The sequence below is a fragment of the Neltuma alba genome, unplaced genomic scaffold (assembly GCF_004799145.2).
Source record: "Neltuma alba isolate B1F8T4 unplaced genomic scaffold, ASM479914v2 tig00013522_pilon, whole genome shotgun sequence".
Lineage (NCBI taxonomy): Eukaryota > Viridiplantae > Streptophyta > Magnoliopsida > Fabales > Fabaceae > Neltuma > Neltuma alba.
Window position 1 is genome coordinate 186,839 of NW_021637740.1, and position 18,445 is coordinate 205,283.

At 40.0% G+C, this 18,445-nt stretch overlaps 2 protein-coding genes and 1 pseudogene across 2 annotated transcripts; 1 reads left to right on the forward strand and 2 right to left on the reverse strand.

The window, feature by feature from the left end:
* Window positions 1–315: 315 nt before the first annotated feature.
* On the reverse strand, window positions 316–2,651 carry LOC114738068 (endoglucanase 1-like). The gene is made up of 8 exons (XM_028926082.1): window positions 2,304–2,651; window positions 2,020–2,226; window positions 1,714–1,914; window positions 1,524–1,616; window positions 1,275–1,436; window positions 1,060–1,171; window positions 796–959; window positions 316–703 (listed from the first exon to the last, which is right to left on the reverse strand). The coding sequence occupies exons 1-8, from the start codon at window positions 2,586–2,588 to the stop codon at window positions 371–373; spliced, it is 1,557 nt and encodes a 518-aa protein (XP_028781915.1). The 5' UTR covers window positions 2,589–2,651; the 3' UTR covers window positions 316–370.
* Window positions 2,652–5,325: 2,674 nt separating this feature from the next.
* LOC114738067 (pectinesterase) lies at window positions 5,326–9,821 on the reverse strand. The gene is made up of 3 exons (XM_028926081.1): window positions 8,841–9,821; window positions 8,546–8,706; window positions 5,326–6,213 (listed from the first exon to the last, which is right to left on the reverse strand). Exons 1-3 carry the CDS (start codon window positions 9,659–9,661, stop codon window positions 5,516–5,518), a joined length of 1,680 nt encoding a protein of 559 aa, XP_028781914.1. The 5' UTR covers window positions 9,662–9,821; the 3' UTR covers window positions 5,326–5,515.
* A 4,412-nt stretch (window positions 9,822–14,233) lies between these two features.
* Window positions 14,234–16,165, forward strand: LOC114738066 (pectinesterase-like; annotated as a pseudogene).
* The last annotated feature ends 2,280 nt before the right edge of the window (window positions 16,166–18,445 follow it).

Sequence of the window (18,445 nt, forward strand, 5' to 3'; positions counted from 1 at the left end):
ACCAAGTTTGGCTCTGGTAATTGGATAAAGAGCAAGTTAGAACCTCTCTGTTTCTAGCGTATTAAAAACATAAAAAAAACCTCCTTGTTTCTCTGCTTCATAAAAATTTTATAGTTTTTTACTATTTTGAAAAGAAGTCATAGAAAAACGCCAATGGGTCACGGGTGGACGAGCGTACAAGGATTGGCAAAGACGAGGAAAGATAAGAGCTTAACATGGAAGAGCTTCGAGGTTCGGGGGCTGTGCCATAAATTATACTTGGACCCTCTTAACCTCGAGCTTTTCCAAGGAATACAAGGCAAACAAACATAGCGGTGATAATAAATGGATAAAACTGGTCATTAAAACTGGGGATTCTGCTCCCTCTACATTAGAGCTGGCCGAATGAGTGAGCCAGATAAGCCAGGGCACCTACAAGTGGAGCGTTCGTGTAAGTGTCTGGTTCTGATTGCGCATAATCGGACCGTTCATCCGGGAACCTGTCGCGCAAGTCTGGCCCACCAACCACAGCGCCCACTAATATGTTGGGATTGGGGCTGTGTGAATCCAGGGCGCTGAAGCCTGCGGAGCATTGGATCTTGGCAGGGTGCACTGAGATGGACGGTAGAGATGAGCCCCTGTGGTGGATCCTTCGTGGGTAATTTGGGCCGTACCCCACCATGTACGACATCTTCAAGGGATTATCTCCCAGCAAGTAATCCACCTAAGTAACCGACCATCCAGACCAGTCAATGTAGAACTAACAACAGTAAAAACTACCAACAGATTTACAATGAATGAGGTTTGACTTTCCACCTGCTTCTTGGCCATACTGCGAAGAGTCTTTGGAGTAACAGTGGTTCCTCCACATGTGACAGACATCTGGGCAGAGGTCAAGTATTTGGCGTAGGCTAAGAGCAGGAAGGAAGTGGACGTCACATACTGCATGTTGCTATCACTCATCTTGAACAGAAGCCCGCCTGCTTAGTTTCTCAAAACTAGCCGTTACACTTTGGACCACTAACACACTGGACATTTGAGAGTACTTTGCGACAGATCAAGAACGAATAATGGTCTCACCTGGGGTATACTGGGAAGAAGAGAAAGAGGTCCCAGGAATGATGGAACATATGAAATTGTCCGCATGAAATTTGTAGTCATGTAGCGACTGTGCTTTTCGAACAAGGAATTCCTGAAGCCCAAAGCACAAAACATGAGTTTAAAACCATAGCCAATGCTGGCTCTTTTCTTCGAAAAGACAACATAGTACAGAAGAAATTTGATTAGAATTGGACCTTGGAAAGAAGGATCCTTGCTCCGACGTGCTTGTTATCCCACCCAAACATGTTATCAGACTCTGCGGCACCAAGGATGGGTCCATTCACTTGAATGTAGTTTAGGTACATGGGCTTCCGAGTAGCCTTGTGCAGCCAAGCCGCCCCCCATAACAGCTCATCCTGCCATATTTCCAACACGGCCTTTGCTTTGAGTTAACTTTCCACTATAACAACTCAAATGGAAAAATGGAACAACCGAAACCCTACCTGATAACCAGAGTAAGAGCAATAGAAAGGGCATACAATGGGTTTCAGCCCATCACTGTAGGATCCCCTGTATTTATCAGCAAACTCAAACACCTACGTCAACAAGCAGATAAAACGTCAACTTTTTCACAAGGAAAACCACAAACATGTTCAAGGAGTGGTTTTACTTTCGATTTAAGTTTCTACATACCCTTGTAGCCCTAGTGAGTAGAGCTTTGGAGTAGGCGGGATCACTCTTTCTAAAAACCAGAGAAGCGGCTGCTAGAGCGGCTGCAGTTTCAGCCGCCACTTCTGAACCAGGGTTGTTCTTGTCTATCTTGTACACATTTCTCGGGGTATCCATGTCCTCCGGTCTCTCCCAACAAGCGTGATCACTCCTAGCATCTCCCACCTGCAAACTCAAACCAATCATTTTCAGTACGTATGAGGATACTAGAACCATGACACATGACTCAAACTGTGATAAAGATGGGTTAACACAAGAAAACTCACTAACCTGAACGTAAATGACGTCCGGATGTTGAGTAGCTTTGAGCAGATAATCCGTAGCCCAACGAATCGCTTCTCTAGCATTCTGCAATTCACCTTTCATGAGCCCACCAAACTCAATAACACTCCAGGAAAGCATAGTGGTTGTGAATGCCATGGGAAAACCAAACTTGACATTGTCCCCTGCATCGTAGTACCCTCCCACTAAATCAACCTGCATTGTTGGTTTACACCCAAATAAGCGAAAACACTAAGAGCTGAAGCAATAAGAAAGAGGGCCTGGGGATATACATGCATTGCAGAGCCATCTGAGAGGGCGGAGTCGCCCCTCCATGTCATCCTCTGGTTGGGAGGCAGTTTGCCGGACCTCTGTCCTTCAAAGAAGAGAATGGATTTGGAGAGGGCATCTCTGTAATTGTGAGAGGCAAAGCGACGATGGTGGCTGTGGGGAGGCAAGGCGTGAGAAGCAGAAAAAAGGGAGACGAGGAAGAAGAAGAGGAAGAAAGTCATTGTTGGACAGTCCAAACAGCGACTGGTACTCTGCCACCTCCTCCATTTATAAGGCAAAAGCTGCATATCAGGCTACAGACTCTGCGACGTCTTGTTTTGTTAAATCAATAATTATGTCCACATCCTGATGCCTCACGCAGGGGTTTGGCTAATTAATCTACTTTCTTTTGTGTGTTTGGATGTGTGCTTGCAGCTTGCTGCCTTGTTTTTCCACGCAAAACACTGTTATATACTTATATATTGATTCATTAGCCACTCAGGGCAAAGTTGTCAGATGGCCAGTTCTATGTAAAGCCTTTCCTTCGTTAGAAAATTCATTAAAAAGAACTTTCACTTTCTTCGTTTGGCCTAAATGGCAATGCAGAAGAAAGGGAGCACTCTTAATATCTTGGTAGTCGGCTTTTAAAAGAAAATAAATTTTGATCCAATATATTACAACTAATATCATTCTTTCTTCCCCAGTCACTGAAAGCTACTACAATTCAATTAACTTCTAGTCTTCATATTTAGGAATTCAATCCGAAACTTTTAATGGCGTGAACATGGGACGATATTGCTCCTGAAAGGGAAAATAATTTCTAGACTAATCTATAAGATGCCCTTGAAAAGTGAAAACCATCCATCACGATTAACAATTATAGTTGGAGTATGTTGTGGGCACAGTAATAGGTAAATAATAATACAGAGAGCAAAATGTGTCACCCGATAAGATGAGCTAATGAAGTTTGGAGTGTCTCGGAACCATGAAAGGAAAGCATTCCTTTTAATCAGGTCCCGTACGTTGTCACACTCACGGGCACAGTCCCCATTCTCGCTTCTGCTCTGCGACACTTTTGCACCCCATGGTAAATACTACGAACTATTAAGAAAAAGAACTAATTGACTAATTTTAAAAAAATAAAAAAAAATTAAGTTAATTATTTATAATAAATAGATGTTGTTTTTTTAAAATATTCTTACTAAACAAGTGTATTAGTTAGAATTATCATTGTTACAAGGATTACCTTGAAAAAAATACATAAATATAAAAAACAAAGTGGATTGGAGTCTTATATTTAGAATCAAAATAAAATTTAAATAAGGTTTTATATTAAGGATTGGAGATAGCATATACATATGTGAAAACGAGAAAAAAAAAATGGGGGAAAAGGTCTTTTTATCTGAAAACACATACACGCGAGTTTGGTCCCTCACGGACATCATAGCACAAGTTATGACTTACGAATATGGGGTTGTTTATTGTAAATCTAAATTATCCAGGTTAAATTTGGATGACTGAGGCATGATTTCATTCTTTTCCTTATAACTTTAATATCTTTAGTTTATTAGATAAAAATGATCTTGTCTACTGTTGATGCGTGAAAGGTAAATATTTTTCATTTTAAATTTTAAAAACCAAGAAATTAGAAATATATTGTCTAAACTAAATCTAGACAAATCAAATCTCGTTCTTGTGATGCATGTTTATCCCTGTAATGAGAAACTGGAGAAAAAAAAGGAGTACTTATTACTGTAACTTTTATTATTAAGAGGGTGTTTGGAGGGCCTCAAAAGTATTTTAAAAAAATATTTTCATATAAACCGAAACAAAACTCTTCTCACATATTTATCTTATACATTATAAAATCAATTCTAAAAAGCTGATCCAAAAAAAAAACAAAGAAGCAAGGGCTGGACATATTAAAATGTACACCATGATATGAAAAAGAAATGGTAAAGGTTTATGATTTCTGTTTATAAATGGGATTAGTTTAACATGAAGGGGGTGGTTTGGGCAAATGCTCCAAGCTCTGGAGAAGTAGAACGAGAAAACAGGTTGCCCATAATGAATTGAACACACTCATCATCAGTCTGCGGAACGAAGGAAGGAACATGTGTTGTGATTAAAAGACTGTCGGAGAAATTAAAGTTGGAGATTCCTGAAGGCCCATACCCTCCAATGGATAAGCAAGCTGTCCCCACTTTTCTCTTCTGAATGCTGCTGATTGAGGCGCCATTTATTCCCGTCTTCCATTTCTCTCTTCTGTCTTTTTCCTGCTCCTTCCCCGCTATCGCATTCCTTTCCCCCCATCCCATCACACAGATTTTGATAGTTGAGGATAAATCACATCTTTCATATGTTGAATTCTGACCCCAATCTATATACGAGGGTCGTTAACTTAAAAATCTTATTCTGTTCTATTCAAAATTACAGCACATGGCGAGAAGGGAAAACGTTCCATAGCTTAAGCTAAATTTCAACGTAACATATTATCCGACGGATTATTAAACACGTAAAAAGAGTCCACTAAGCTTCATTGGGACGAGGAGAACAACTTTAAACCCAAATTATGGAAGTACTACTGTGTATTGCTCATGCAACACAGCATATTATGTGGTTGAGCTGCTTCGTGTGAAATTACAGAAAAAGGGTGCGGGCCGGGGAAGGGGAAGAATTGGCTTCACATGTTTTCCGGTGCGGCAGATCGGTGAACAGATAAAGAGCAACAAGTAGGACCCGATGCGCGATAGCAGGAGATGAGAAGTCGAGGAATAATGGTGTGAGATAACACGATGAAATTTGTCTTGTGGGAAGATCCCAAGAATGATTCAAGTACCCAAACATGGCCATGTTTCATGCTCATCTTCAATTGTGCATTTCAAATCATTATCAGCACTCCTCTTCTCTTGCTGTTCATTGTCACGTCCTCTTTATATATCCCCGTGTTCTACGGATCATGGCTACGCACCCATCATCACTCGCTTCATGGATCATGATGATGATTTAATTATTTAAATTTGAGGTAACTCAGAAGAGCCTCGCCCTCAATAATTTATTTGAGATGGGCCCTTCTCATTAGAATTAACAATGCAATTATTGTATTGAAGAACATGACTTGTTTTCTTTATTCTTGTTGGGGGGGGGGGGGGGAATAGCTCATAAATCATAAGAATGGCGATGAAAGTAAATAGTACTAAATAGGAAGCTATCCGAAGCATGAGGAGGTGCAATGTCAGGAGGCGAGACCAGGGAAGAAGGGAATGCCGGTGGAGTTCAACCATTCGGGGCCTTGAATGAACTGGGCAACAGTGAACTGGGAAGCCTCTGTGGAGGAATTGATCACCCTGTAACCTTTCCAGTTCACTCTCCCTGTCGTATTGGAACCTGGACCCCTGTTCCTGTACTCCCCATAATACAGCGTGTCCAATGCAAACGACCCGTTCCATTCCAACCATCCCGCAGGATCAATCAAATCCTCCATGAAACATTCTGAGTACACCGTCCTCGAGTACAGCTTCCAAGGCCTCCCCAGGTACGTCTTGAACGATGACTTCACCGGGATTAAGTCCGACGCGGCCGCCACCTTGGAGTTGATTATGGAAATGCCTGTGTTCTGGTTAGGGTCCTCTCTCCCTTGAGCCGTGAACAGGTTCTTCTGATTGTCGTTGGGCTTGCGAGCGTACAGGTTACAGTTCTGGAGCACGGCGGCGGCGTTGCCGAAGATGAAGTCGACGGTGCCGTAGATGTCGCATTCACGGTAGAACTGACGGAGGGAATGGACGTAGAGGGTGTCTTGGTAGCCGACGAAGCTGCATCGGTAGAAGGCGGAGAGGTCGGCGCCGTTCCTGAGGGCCACCGCCTGGTGCTTGCTGGGCCCCGCCGAGTTCTCTATGGTGATCCCTTTCGCTATGAATCCGTCTCCAACCACCGCTGATAAAAGCAACAAACCCCACCACCGTTATCAGATCAGCGTCATCATACTTATTAATTAGTACTCGTCGACTTTCCACAAATGACAGTGGCCTGAGTGAGTACTGACTTCCAAGACCACGACAAAGAAAGCGCGGGAAAAAGGAAAGGGAAAATGGGCCGCATTTAATGGGCGTCAGAACTCAGAAGGAGATGGGTTATGCAAGGGGGCCCAGTTGTTTGGCCCATCTGAACACAACCGACACGATCTACTCTACTACGGCTGTATCATGGGAACGTATTTCCCAGTATTTTTTGTCCTTCAGAATTATAGTATGGTGTCGGCGATTCCCCAAAAAAAAAAAAAAAAAGCATAAGCAAAGGGAAAAACGGTTCGTTTCTTTATCATTGAGGTGCTTCAGCGTGCATGTGGGGTTTCTCCTTTTTATAGTGATGAGCAACAACCAGTGATTTATAAGTTCAGGCTTCTTTTCCAATATACTCATGCCCCTAGGAATATGCGTATTCGTAAGTATTACTTGCCCTAAGATTCTCTTTTGGGTACGCCAGGATTGGAGGCATAATTACAAAAAAAATCACAATATGTTTAGACGGAAAAAGGGGGGGGGGGACTTGAATCATTTCGTAAGAAACCATACAGACAACGCAGCCATCGTGATCGCGGTTCCATCGACTCCAAAATCACAATGGTATGTGTATCTATTTTGCTCTTCTTGATATGTTTACGCATAATATACCCCCTCTCTAGTTTTTATTTAAATTTAGCCATACGATATGCGTAACTTCTTTCGTTTTATCTGAAGTTCCACTTTTACTTATTAATTCCATTTATTGAAATTTATTCATTTAACTTCCATAAATCGCCCATTTCTTTTGACACTACCAGATTATTGAAAATAAAAGCTATTAGAATTGACTCACGAAAGAACGATCGGCAAGGATTTTCTTACCAAATGCTTTGTCTCGACTCTCGACCATGATCAGCAAAGCAAATTTTCTAGTAGTATTAAAATTGAAAAATCGAGCTGAAATGTAATCGAATTAAATGGAAACATATAAAAATAAATGTCAAATTAAAATTCGAAGGAAAGTTAAGATGTAGAAGATAAGCTTAAAGAAAAGAGCCATGCCTTAAATATATTCTATAAAATTAAGCGACTGAAATGCATATACTATACCGTAATTAAAAAACTTAATTTTGCACACATATAAGTTGCATAATTTCTGTCTAGAATTTCCCCAAATAAGCCTAATTAGTAGTATAGTAGTAATAACTGGTTTTAGCAAAGCAATCTCGAAAAGGATGGTCCGGTATGGGGAGGATAAGGTTGGTTTCTCCTCTCTCTCGTGACACCCAACTGCGCACTGACCAATAACACGCATGATGTATTCACGAGCCCCTAAAGATAGCGGCAAATCCTCGAAAATCTCACAAGCTAAGACTCATGTCCTTCTAAGATTTAAAACCAACTTGCGTGCCATATTCTCACAGGAAAATATTACTTAAGATGATGGCTCTCAGAAGAATCTATCTGCAATTATGCAATAATTGTCGTTGCTTTTTTGTCAGCATTCGCTTCCCCATATGATTAATCGGTTTTCTACTCAAATCATGAGCCCAGAATCATCAGTCATATCTAGACAGACAATAATTAATTAAAAGTGTTTTTTAAAAATATTTTTCAGCAAAATATGTTAGACTCCTTTACATGTTTATTTCGTATATTATAAAAATATTTTTAAAACTATGATTTTGTTTTCCTCGAAACACTCTTTAATCTAGATTTAATGCTGGATTCATTGCCCCAAACGGAAGCTTAGTTAGTTGCTACACTAAGCATTGAAATCATATTTACGCTTGTGGGTTCACTTCTAAAGGGGTGTTTGGGAAACCCAAAACCATGGTTTCAGAAGTACTTTTCCGCAAAACGAGGTAATCTCCTTCACATATTTACTTCGCAATCCGTAAAAGCACTTCTGAAACCATGGTTTGGTTTCTATCCAAACATCCCCTAAACAAATATCTTCGCGGTTTTCGATAAGGCATTATTCATCGACAAACCCTGTGCAGCCCGTGTCCGTAGCGTACATGGGCTTTTTATACGGATGTCTGATCCGTCTGAAACGTCTTCTTTCTTGTTTTATTTACGAATGTTTACCGAAATATAATTACCTAATACGAATCACTTCCCATGTACTGTCTTTTCCACAAGATTCGTTAAGGAACAGTAAAAATCTCTATAAAAAATGTGTCTTGTTTCGAGTTGCAAAGGCTGATGACAAAATAGTGTTATTAAAATATAGTAAGCAAGGAAGGTGATTGGAAGCGCACCTACAGTAGCGGATTGAAAGGTGGTCCACCCATCTACCACATTTCTACTGGCTTTCACTACCGTCTTTCCAATCCCATCTCCAACGAACATCAGATTGGTCTTCTTCTTGATCACATCCACATTCTCGAAGTAAGCCCCAGCTTTTATGTGGATCACAAACCTACAGCACCACATTGATTTATATAACAGTAATAAGACAATACTGAAGCCCACAAAATTTAATGGAAGTTGCAGCATCGCCACGTGAGAGACGTAAATACACATGTAATTGGACAAGGGTGTTTAGATATGTGCCTGGTTTTGGTGGAGTTGGGGGCCGCAGCTACTGCTTCCCCAATAGTGGTGAAATTGCCGGAGCCATCTTTGGCCACCACCAGATCGAACTTGGTTTCATTAACAGCAGCTTGAAGAAGCTTTCTGTCTTTGGAGGTGAGCCATGACGGGAAGCCATGCTTCATTTTGCCGTCCTCCGGGAATGCCTCCGACGGAGACTGTTTCTTCACCCCCTTCTGCACGTTCTTGAGCATAGCCAAAGAGTTACTAACATGGTGGCAAATCCGATACAAGCTGTCCTGGATGAAGCGTTTCACGTGTCCATTGGGGTCGCCGTCGGCAAAGCCGTAGAGGCAAGTGTAAACATTGGTCATTGCGCCGCTCAGCAGAGTCAGCGAGTGGTGGTAGCACTTGGAATCAATCTGTGTCTGTGACAGATCCGCCACGCTGGTTTTGAACTCCTCCTCGGTGTGATCAAACAGCTGGAGGCAATCATCGAGGGCTCTCTGTTGAAGCGGGTTTAGATTTCTGAGCTTTCTTCTCAGACCAGTACAGTTAGAGGACGAGGATCTGACCTCGTACATGGTGTGGTTGACGAGGGAGCAGATGCGTTGGGGAACAGATTTAGAGGCAAGATCAGGGAATGAAGCGAGGGTGGAGACACAAAGGTCAGGATAGAGTGTTCCTTGGCAGGTGGAGTGAGCCGCTTGAAGGTGTTCCTGAGAATGTGGCCGCATTGCTTCCTGTGATTCTGTTGCCTTCACAAGGAGCAAGAGTAGAGAAAGGAGGGTAACAAGGGCCAGTGAGACTGTTGTTCTCTTGAGGTGGTGCATGGTGGACATGGAAAATGCAGCCAACGGAGAGAAGATGAGTGTGTGAGAATAGGGGGGAGGTGCGGAATGCCGTGGATATAAATAGGGGCTCTTCACAGTTAAATTTATGCTCCATACCGTTAACTAAAGCAGTAAAGTGTTCTACTTGGATTTGCACAAAGTTCGAAATAAATCACGCTGACGTAGGGACTTGCTATATTAATCAATCAGGTGCGGGGGGAGTCCACCGACATTCATCACAACTGTGTACGTTATGTGGTACTTGGCTCAGGTAAAGATTTATAGTAATTTCTTCTGTTACCGTCGTCCTTAGGCCTCGTTATTTCTTGTAAGCTCTTAGCTGGGAGTTGTTATGGAAGATTAATAAGATGTGTGCTTTTACTTTTAAACATGTAAACATGTGTAGATCCGGGCAAGCTATTATTGCTTCTGCTTTTATGAGTGAGACACAACAACTAAAGCCTTCTGTCTCGTGTGGGCAGAGCGTGGGAAAAGATACTTCTGCTCCTTCTTTCTTTATTCCATGCTACCAAGAGAAAATTGAAGCCTGCAATCAATGAATAAAGAAAGTCATGAACTATAGAAACATCTGATATTAGATTCAAAACTAATTATCATAATCTCCGACAGCAACATGGTTTGTGAACATAAAAGTCTCTCAAATCCTGCATAGCAAAATGTCCATAATGGAGACCATGATTGGAAGGTGCTGAAGAAAATCTGTATCTACATCAGTACTCACAAAACTAAACAAGTAATTGTCAGCGGTCTGTTGAGAAGTGGCAAGAGTGAAGGAAGGAGGATCAACGTTAACTGATAAATAAATTGAACTTGGAATTTGGCTAAAATTAAACAAGGCAAAAGCAGAGAAGGTTGGTGATCAACTTTATTCGAACGAAGTGGGCACGCCGTAGGCTTTTCAGGGTGAAGACGCAAGAGGGAGGGAGAATATGAAAGTGGGCCAACAAAGGTGGTGGTTCGAGGGTCCATTACAGGAACTGGACCAGAATAGCCATGCGCCCATGATACACTGCCGTATCCGAAACATTATTGCAGTTTTGTTTAGTTGCTACCCAAGAAATTCCCGCCAAATAAGAATGCTTTACATATATATATAATAATGTCCAGAGATTGGCCATTTGAATCGAATGCCTTCTGAATATTACATGATGGAACAACGTGAAAAGACTTCTAATTAACAATTTGAATTATGAACCAAACGGAGCGTGTGGGAGGGATTAGTGTATATACGAGTAATTTGAATATGTGGTTCAGCGGCCGCAAGGAGGCGGCTCTTAATCAGCAGATTATATAAGTGCTCGTCTATGCGTCGACTTCACCGCTAATACAGAGGGAAACCCTATAAGTGGAAGCGTTGGGTAGAATGAGGTGCGAAATTGAACATAAATGAAAGCTTGTGTGGTTTATCATAATAATTTAATATGTGTGTTTAATTTAGACGCATTAATTCCAGCGAAGTGACATGAAGAAGTACTCCTCTGATCTTATCTATAGAAGTCATTTTTTGGTCATATTCATAGAGTACTAAGAGAAAATAGATATACAATTTTATCCTTTATTTATTATTGTGTTGATTTTGTTTATATGAGGTATAATATATATTAAACAGGAATAAAGTTAAAAAATTATTAAATTTTAAATAAGAGTTAATGAAGTTTAAAATTTTTTTTATTTTTTGACCTACATAAAATATGTTGAAAGCAATTTTTAAATAGGACTAGAGTATTATATTGGTAAATTGACATTCTTGTGGGGCCTGCAGGGGGATCAGAATTAATGGCAATGTTTGGTGAGAAGCATGAGTATCACCAATAATAAAGATGTTGCTCTATTTAGATACACTGCATCCGGACCGGACGACTTTCTATCCTAATCATGTACGTCACGTCAGGACATATACATCTCCGATTGTTCAAAATATTATTGTTCAATTTCGTGCGCTGTGGTTGCAATTGCGAATATGATATGTGCTGTCTCGATTAGTTAAGATTAGGGATTAGATCAAAATCATTCTATCACTCTATCTAAAAAGGGCCTTATTAATTGGTTTATAGATTATATTATAGGTGCCTGGGGAGTTTATTGGAATGCTACTCAAACTTCTACAGTTTTACCCCATATATTTCAAGTTTGTACTTCATCTTTTGTTGAAAGGTTGATTAACAGGGTTTGGATTTAGTAGAAGAGAAATGTTTAAATCCCTGTTAAGAGAGGTATCTACATTTAGTGTCTGATAATGTCTGAAATATGATTGTTTTCAATAAGAAGATACATATGCTTTAAAAAAAAAAAAACTGATTAGTTTATATCCCTTTCATGATTAGCTTCGTTCTTGTTATTATTATTGTCTGGATTCAATCTTGTTATAACATGATTAACACTGGTTACATTTTGTGATACTTGATTCAGGTGGAGAGTGAATAAGATAACGTAATTTTTAATTAACAGTACAATTTTAATTTTTAAAGAACAAGATTATCCCGTGAAACAAGATGCGTATCGACCACTATAGTCAAGTACGATGTTATTCAGGCCGCCGCAATGTTTGAGCCCAAAAAAGAAAAGAAGAAGAAGAGACAGATGTGTATTGAAGGAAGCTGCAAGCGTATATGGTTTTATAAGCACACACGGGGAAATTGCGAGGACTTTGCGTGATTGTGATTGAAATTTGAATTGGTCTTCTGTTCAGCTTTCTACAGGCTGGATGCAGATACACCTTCATCCTCTACACTATTGATTCAAATGCATTGATCCCTCCAGCAATCAATCTTTATTCCCAGAACCTTCCCCGAAACATACCCCTTTTTTTTTTAATTAAGAAAAAAAGAGACTTTGACCCTAAAATGGAGGGAAAATTAGAAAGAAGTAAGAGAGAGATCAAAGAAAATAATATCATCTGCACAATTTCACTCAAAAAATAAAAAATATAGCATATGCACAATTTCATTGGCAATTTTCAATTTGAATTTAGAATGAATTGCAGAAAGCGTAGCTTTTTGTGGTCAGTTGCAACTTGATATATAGAAGAACTCATCAGGATCTATTCTATGACCGCTTGCATTACAACAGGGGATCCAGCTTCGTTACCTTTCTTTTCGCCACCCAATATGCTGCTATGTAAAATATTAAACGCAACTAGACTTTGTTAATCTATGCTTTAGTGATGCTATTTTTATAACCGCAAATGTTCTGACTTTGTTACAAAATGCGCGCATAAACTGTGGGTAAGATATATCTCAGACTTGGTCAATTGCTTCTACACTACTGCACGAAGGTTAGGGCCGGGGACCATTACCAACTCTCCCTAGTTTTTAATTCTGTTCTTTTTTTGGGTTGGTTCAATATTCCTTTGTGTCGGATTTTTCATATTGTTCTATCTTAACATATCGCTTCCAATCATTCATGTTGCCCGCCCTGATGAGAACATCCAAAGTACAAATATACATGCTCTTACATTTCCTGTTCCTATGCTGCTAAGCTGATGAACTCAATTCTAAAATATTTCTGTCATTCTTAATTCGATCATCGGCTTAATTAAGAATATATGTATGATGCATGCAACCCATACCTGAAAGACACTAAGGTGGCTGACATTTCGTTTTCACAGCCGCTGCAAAAAGTTTGATACGCAAAGTAATCTAATCTTCCCATCCATTATATCTGCAATAGCCAATAACGCAAGAGATTCGATTAATTATAATCACATGTCTGTATTGCTTAATCACTTTGTATATGAGATATACTCTTAACGCAAGAGTGAAGGATTTGAATCGTCTACACAAACCATTCAGTTCTTTTCACTTCGTTCCCCAAAGTGAAATTAAATCTTGAATCACTACACCACACTGATAATTGTAACAGCTGGTTTGAGAATTCATAGTCACCTCGTTCAGAAGTTAGATGATTAAATTCCACATCCCTAAGAGCTCGGTCAACACCATTTTAAACAGGCACTGTTGCTTCTTTTTTTTAAAAAAAAATTAGGCTCATTCAATTTTAAGGCTTGACCCGATTAAAGCTCGTCGTCTTCCTTGTCCACATTGACTAGAGAATGCATCATAATTATTTTGTCAGCATTAAATGGCAATTAATCTACACTTGTTTTACTTTTCTCCTTCTGTCTTTTGTGGCAATTGCACAGTTGGCGAGCAAAAATTATATTGCAATGGGCAAATAGCTAGCCGAATAACAGCACGTCACCAAAAACTAATCTTATTTGATAATTAAGTAAAAAAAAATCATTAATTTAATTCAAAGGAATAAAGCAAATATGTGCGTGTCTATATATGCGTCGGTGCAAAGATCACAGTAAGTAATTAATTAATGTTTATTTTGTCAACCAATATGTTAGTTTATTTAGAATGGCAAGTTGGAGCTGCTGACTGCGTTCATGGGAGTCACGTAGGCCTCCCATCAATTGTGCCAATATGACAATTTAATCACGAAAACGATACGAATTGTGAATTAATTAATCTAGTTCTCACACTGCACGACCCCGTCCCCTATATATACCACGACGAAACTAGCCATTTCAAGCTCATCATCACAACTAAGTTCTTCTCTTGCTTAGACCCCAATGGCTTTCAAGCTCATGTCTCTCTTTAGCTTTACAGGCTCCGTTTTCCTTCTGCTTTCCTTCTTCGCATTGTTATCTCTGGCAGCAGATAACCCTGTGGCCACCCTCATAACCCCTCCGGACACTGTTTGCGACTCCACCTTGCACCCTTCCCTCTGCAAAACTGTGCTTGGTAATCAAATGGCAATGTCTTTGACTTTGGCCGCATTTTGCTTCGAAGGTCCTTATCCCAGTCTCGTACGTTCTTGAACCAGGTGAATTCCATTCTGAGATCTCCATCCTCTCTGTCTCAGCCCACCATTCGAGCTCTCGAGGATTGTCGCTTCCTCGCTGAGCTCAACTTCCAGTTCTTATCCGACACCTTGGACGCTGTCAAAAATCTTAATGATTTCCTGTCTTCTTCCAAAGCCGAAGACCTTGAAACCCTGTTCAGTGCCGTTCTGACCAACCAGCAAACATGTCAGGATGGCCTTGAAACCACCACTTCGGATCGAAGAGTAAAGGACGATCTTTCTTCCTCGCTCTCCGACGACACCAAACTGCACAGCGTGTCTCTCGCTCTGTTCGCCAAAGGTTGGGTGCCCGAGAAGAAAATCATAACATCATGGCCACGCAATGGGAGGCATTTGGAATTCAGCAATGGTCGCCTGCCATTGAAAATGTCACCCCGAGTAAAGGCCATTTTCGACTCCGCAAAACGCCACGGCAGAAAACTGCTCCAGTCCGACGACGAAAGTGTGTCGATTACTGACATCGTGGTCGTCAGTCAGGATGGAAGCGGAAACTTCAGCACCATCAACGACGCCATCAATGCTGCCCCTAATAACACGGCTGCCGGTAACGGTTATTTCTTGATCTTCATCACCGAGGGTGTGTACCAAGAATACGTATCCATAGCCAAAAACAAAAAGTACTTGATGTTGGTGGGAGAAGGCATCAACCGCACCATCATCACCGGCGATCACAACGTCGTCGACGGTTCTACAACATTCAACTCAGCGACATTTGGTAATTATTATAGCACGCGAGACTCTGTAATCTGATTACATGCATGTTATTATGCTGTGTTGTGTTTTAACGGCGCGATTAATTTGTTACACATGTGAACGTTACTTACAGCCGTGGTAGCAGAAGGATTCGTGGCGGTGAACATTACATTCCGTAACACGGCGGGGCCGAGCAAGCACCAAGCCGTTGCCTTGAGAAGCGGAGCGGACAAGTCCACGTTCTACAGCTGCAGCTTCGAAGGGTACCAAGACACGCTTTACACACATTCTATGAGGCAATTCTACAGAGAATGTGACATATACGGCACCGTGGACTTCATATTCGGGAACGGAGCCGTGGTTCTGCAAAATTGTAACCTGTATCCCCGGCTTCCGATGAGCGGTCAGTTCAACGCCATCACGGCTCAGGGCCGGACGGACCCCAACCAGAACACGGGCACGTCCATACAGAACGCCACCATAAAAGCAGCCGATGATCTGGCTCCGTCGGTAGGGTCGGTGAAGACGTACCTCGGGAGGCCATGGAAGGAGTACTCGAGAACCGTATTTATGGAGTCATGGATGGACAGTCTGATCAATCCTGCCGGTTGGCGCGAGTGGAACGGGGACTTTGCTCTGAGCACGCTGTACTACGCTGAGTATAACAACAGTGGCCCCGGCGCTAACACGAGCAACAGGGTGACGTGGCCGGGCTACCACGTCATCAATGCCACGGATGCGGCAAATTTCACGGTGTCCAACTTCCTGATGGGGGATGCTTGGTTGCCGCAGACGGGGGTTCCGTACTCTAGCGGACTCGCGGCCTGATCGGGTCTCGCCGATGCCACCAACAATAGCATTCAAATTCATAAACAATAAGTTATGATTGGCTGTCGTCTTTGTTTATAATTCTTGCTTCCCACACATAGCACATATTTTCCATGCTTGTATGTTCCCACGTTGCATGTAGCCATATATACACACATATATATATTACTATATGAATAACTTCTCAATTATTGGATGCTTGAACAAATATATAAAACGGTTTTCGAGATTGAATTCACATATGTGCTTGAGTGCATGCAAAAGCATAAGCCGGCTTCCTTTTATAATCATAAAATAAAATTCCGTGGAAGGAAACTTATGCGAACCGGGTGCAGTGTAACCTACCGATTCCGTGGATATTGTTTTCTGTGACCACATGCAGCGGGTGGGCTCATTTGATATATGGAAGCACGTCAACTGATTTCCTGGTGGCTTACCACGATTTTTCTTAATGGCCCGCTCAGTTTCCATCGGTTTTTCTCCTTCTGTCAGTTTTTGTGCAGATCTTGTGTTTCGGTGAAGTGTTTTGTTATAATACACACGCACGCACGCACGGGCTCAATTATGACTGGGTCTTTCATAGATATTATTATCTGAAAAATTTGATAATAATTACTTATGAAGCTCAAGCCTCGTTTCAAGATACCTTCATCCTTCTTGAAATTAATTATGCGCAATAATGTCATTGCCACCAAATTCAAGAGACTAACGGTTTTATTGAGTCCTGCCCGCAGTCTCTTCTATTTCTTTTGTTAATACATTACCACATATCTCAATTATAAATAGCCGGCAAAAAAAAAATCAATTACAAATTAAAAAGCCACCATCTCCTATCCTTAATATAAAAACTAGTTGATTAATTTAAGTGCATTAAAAAAATTTAGTTAAGTTAGTTATTTATAATAAATAGGTGTTATTTCCTTAAAATATCCTTACTAATCATTTGTATTAATTAAAACTACTATTTAATGAAACTTTTAACATATGAAACTAATTCAGTGGCTATCTTGATAAATATGGATAAATGAGAGACAAAATAGATTTAGGTCTTATATTTATAACTAAATTGAATATATACTACCTCCGGTCCTTAATATAAGATCCTGTTTGACTTTTATTTTGGTCCTAAATATAATACCCCAATCCACTTTGTCTCTCATATTTATACATTTTTTCCAAAGTAGCCCTTCTAATAATAAGAGTTCTAGTCAATACATTTGATTAGTAAGGATATTTTAGGAAAAAATAACACCTATTTAGGATAAATAATTAACTCAACTTTTTCTTTAATCTCTTCAAATTAGTCAATTGGATCTTATAATTAGGACCGGAGGTAGTATTAAACTAGTTCTTATATTAAGCATCTAGTATATGTCAATTAGTTCCAAAATCGTTGGTGCCTGTTTTTCTAATTAAAAAAATCATTTCATTTGAAGGAAGGGGCTAAACTCATGATCCCATGGTCTAACAGTATGGCGCTTTGCCTTAATAAAAGCGCCTTATGCAGGCTTGATTCATGTTGCCTCCTGAAATTTTCCTTTGGAAAAAAAAGATTTCATGAACACCCACAGTTTTGACCATCATTTAACGGTGTCTCGTTTTACCTCTTGTGAAAAAGATCATATGTTATATATATATATATTTGGAATAATGTACAGTGTCACTATTCATAAGCTCTTCTTCTGGGAAAAAAAAAAAAAACGTGCACACAGGAGTATTATCAGAATGAAAACTTCCTACAAAATGCATCCAACAAAACACCCCTTGTATATTATACATGTTATATATCCACGATCTGACTTGCTGCGCGGATTGGATTTTTTGTTTTTTCATGAGTTGAAATAAAAGGCAAAACGAAAGTAAAAGTACGTGGCAGTAGGACGTCAGTCTTCTTTTATTTTAAAAATAAAAACACGGACGGGATGCATCCTAATTGTTGACTACTAATAAATTAAATAAAAAAAGGATAATTACTTGTTTTAATACTACCTCCGGTCATAATTATAAGAGTTAGTTGATTAATTTGAAGAGATTAAGAAAACAAGTTAAGTTACTTATTTGTAATAAATAAGTATTGTTTTTTCTAAAATATCATTACTAATAAAGTGTACTGATTAGAACTACTATTGTTAGAAGAACTGTCTTGAGAAAAACTACATAAATATAAGAAACAAAGTGAATTGGGATAATATATTTAGGACCAAAATAAAAGTCAAACAAAGTCTTAATAAAGACCTGAGGTAGTACTACCTCCGGTCCTTAATATAAGACCCTATTTGACTTTATTTTTGTCATAAATATAAGACCCCAATCCACTTTGTCTCTCATATTTATGCATTTTTTTCAAGGTAGTCCTTCTAATAATGTAGTTCTAGTCAATAT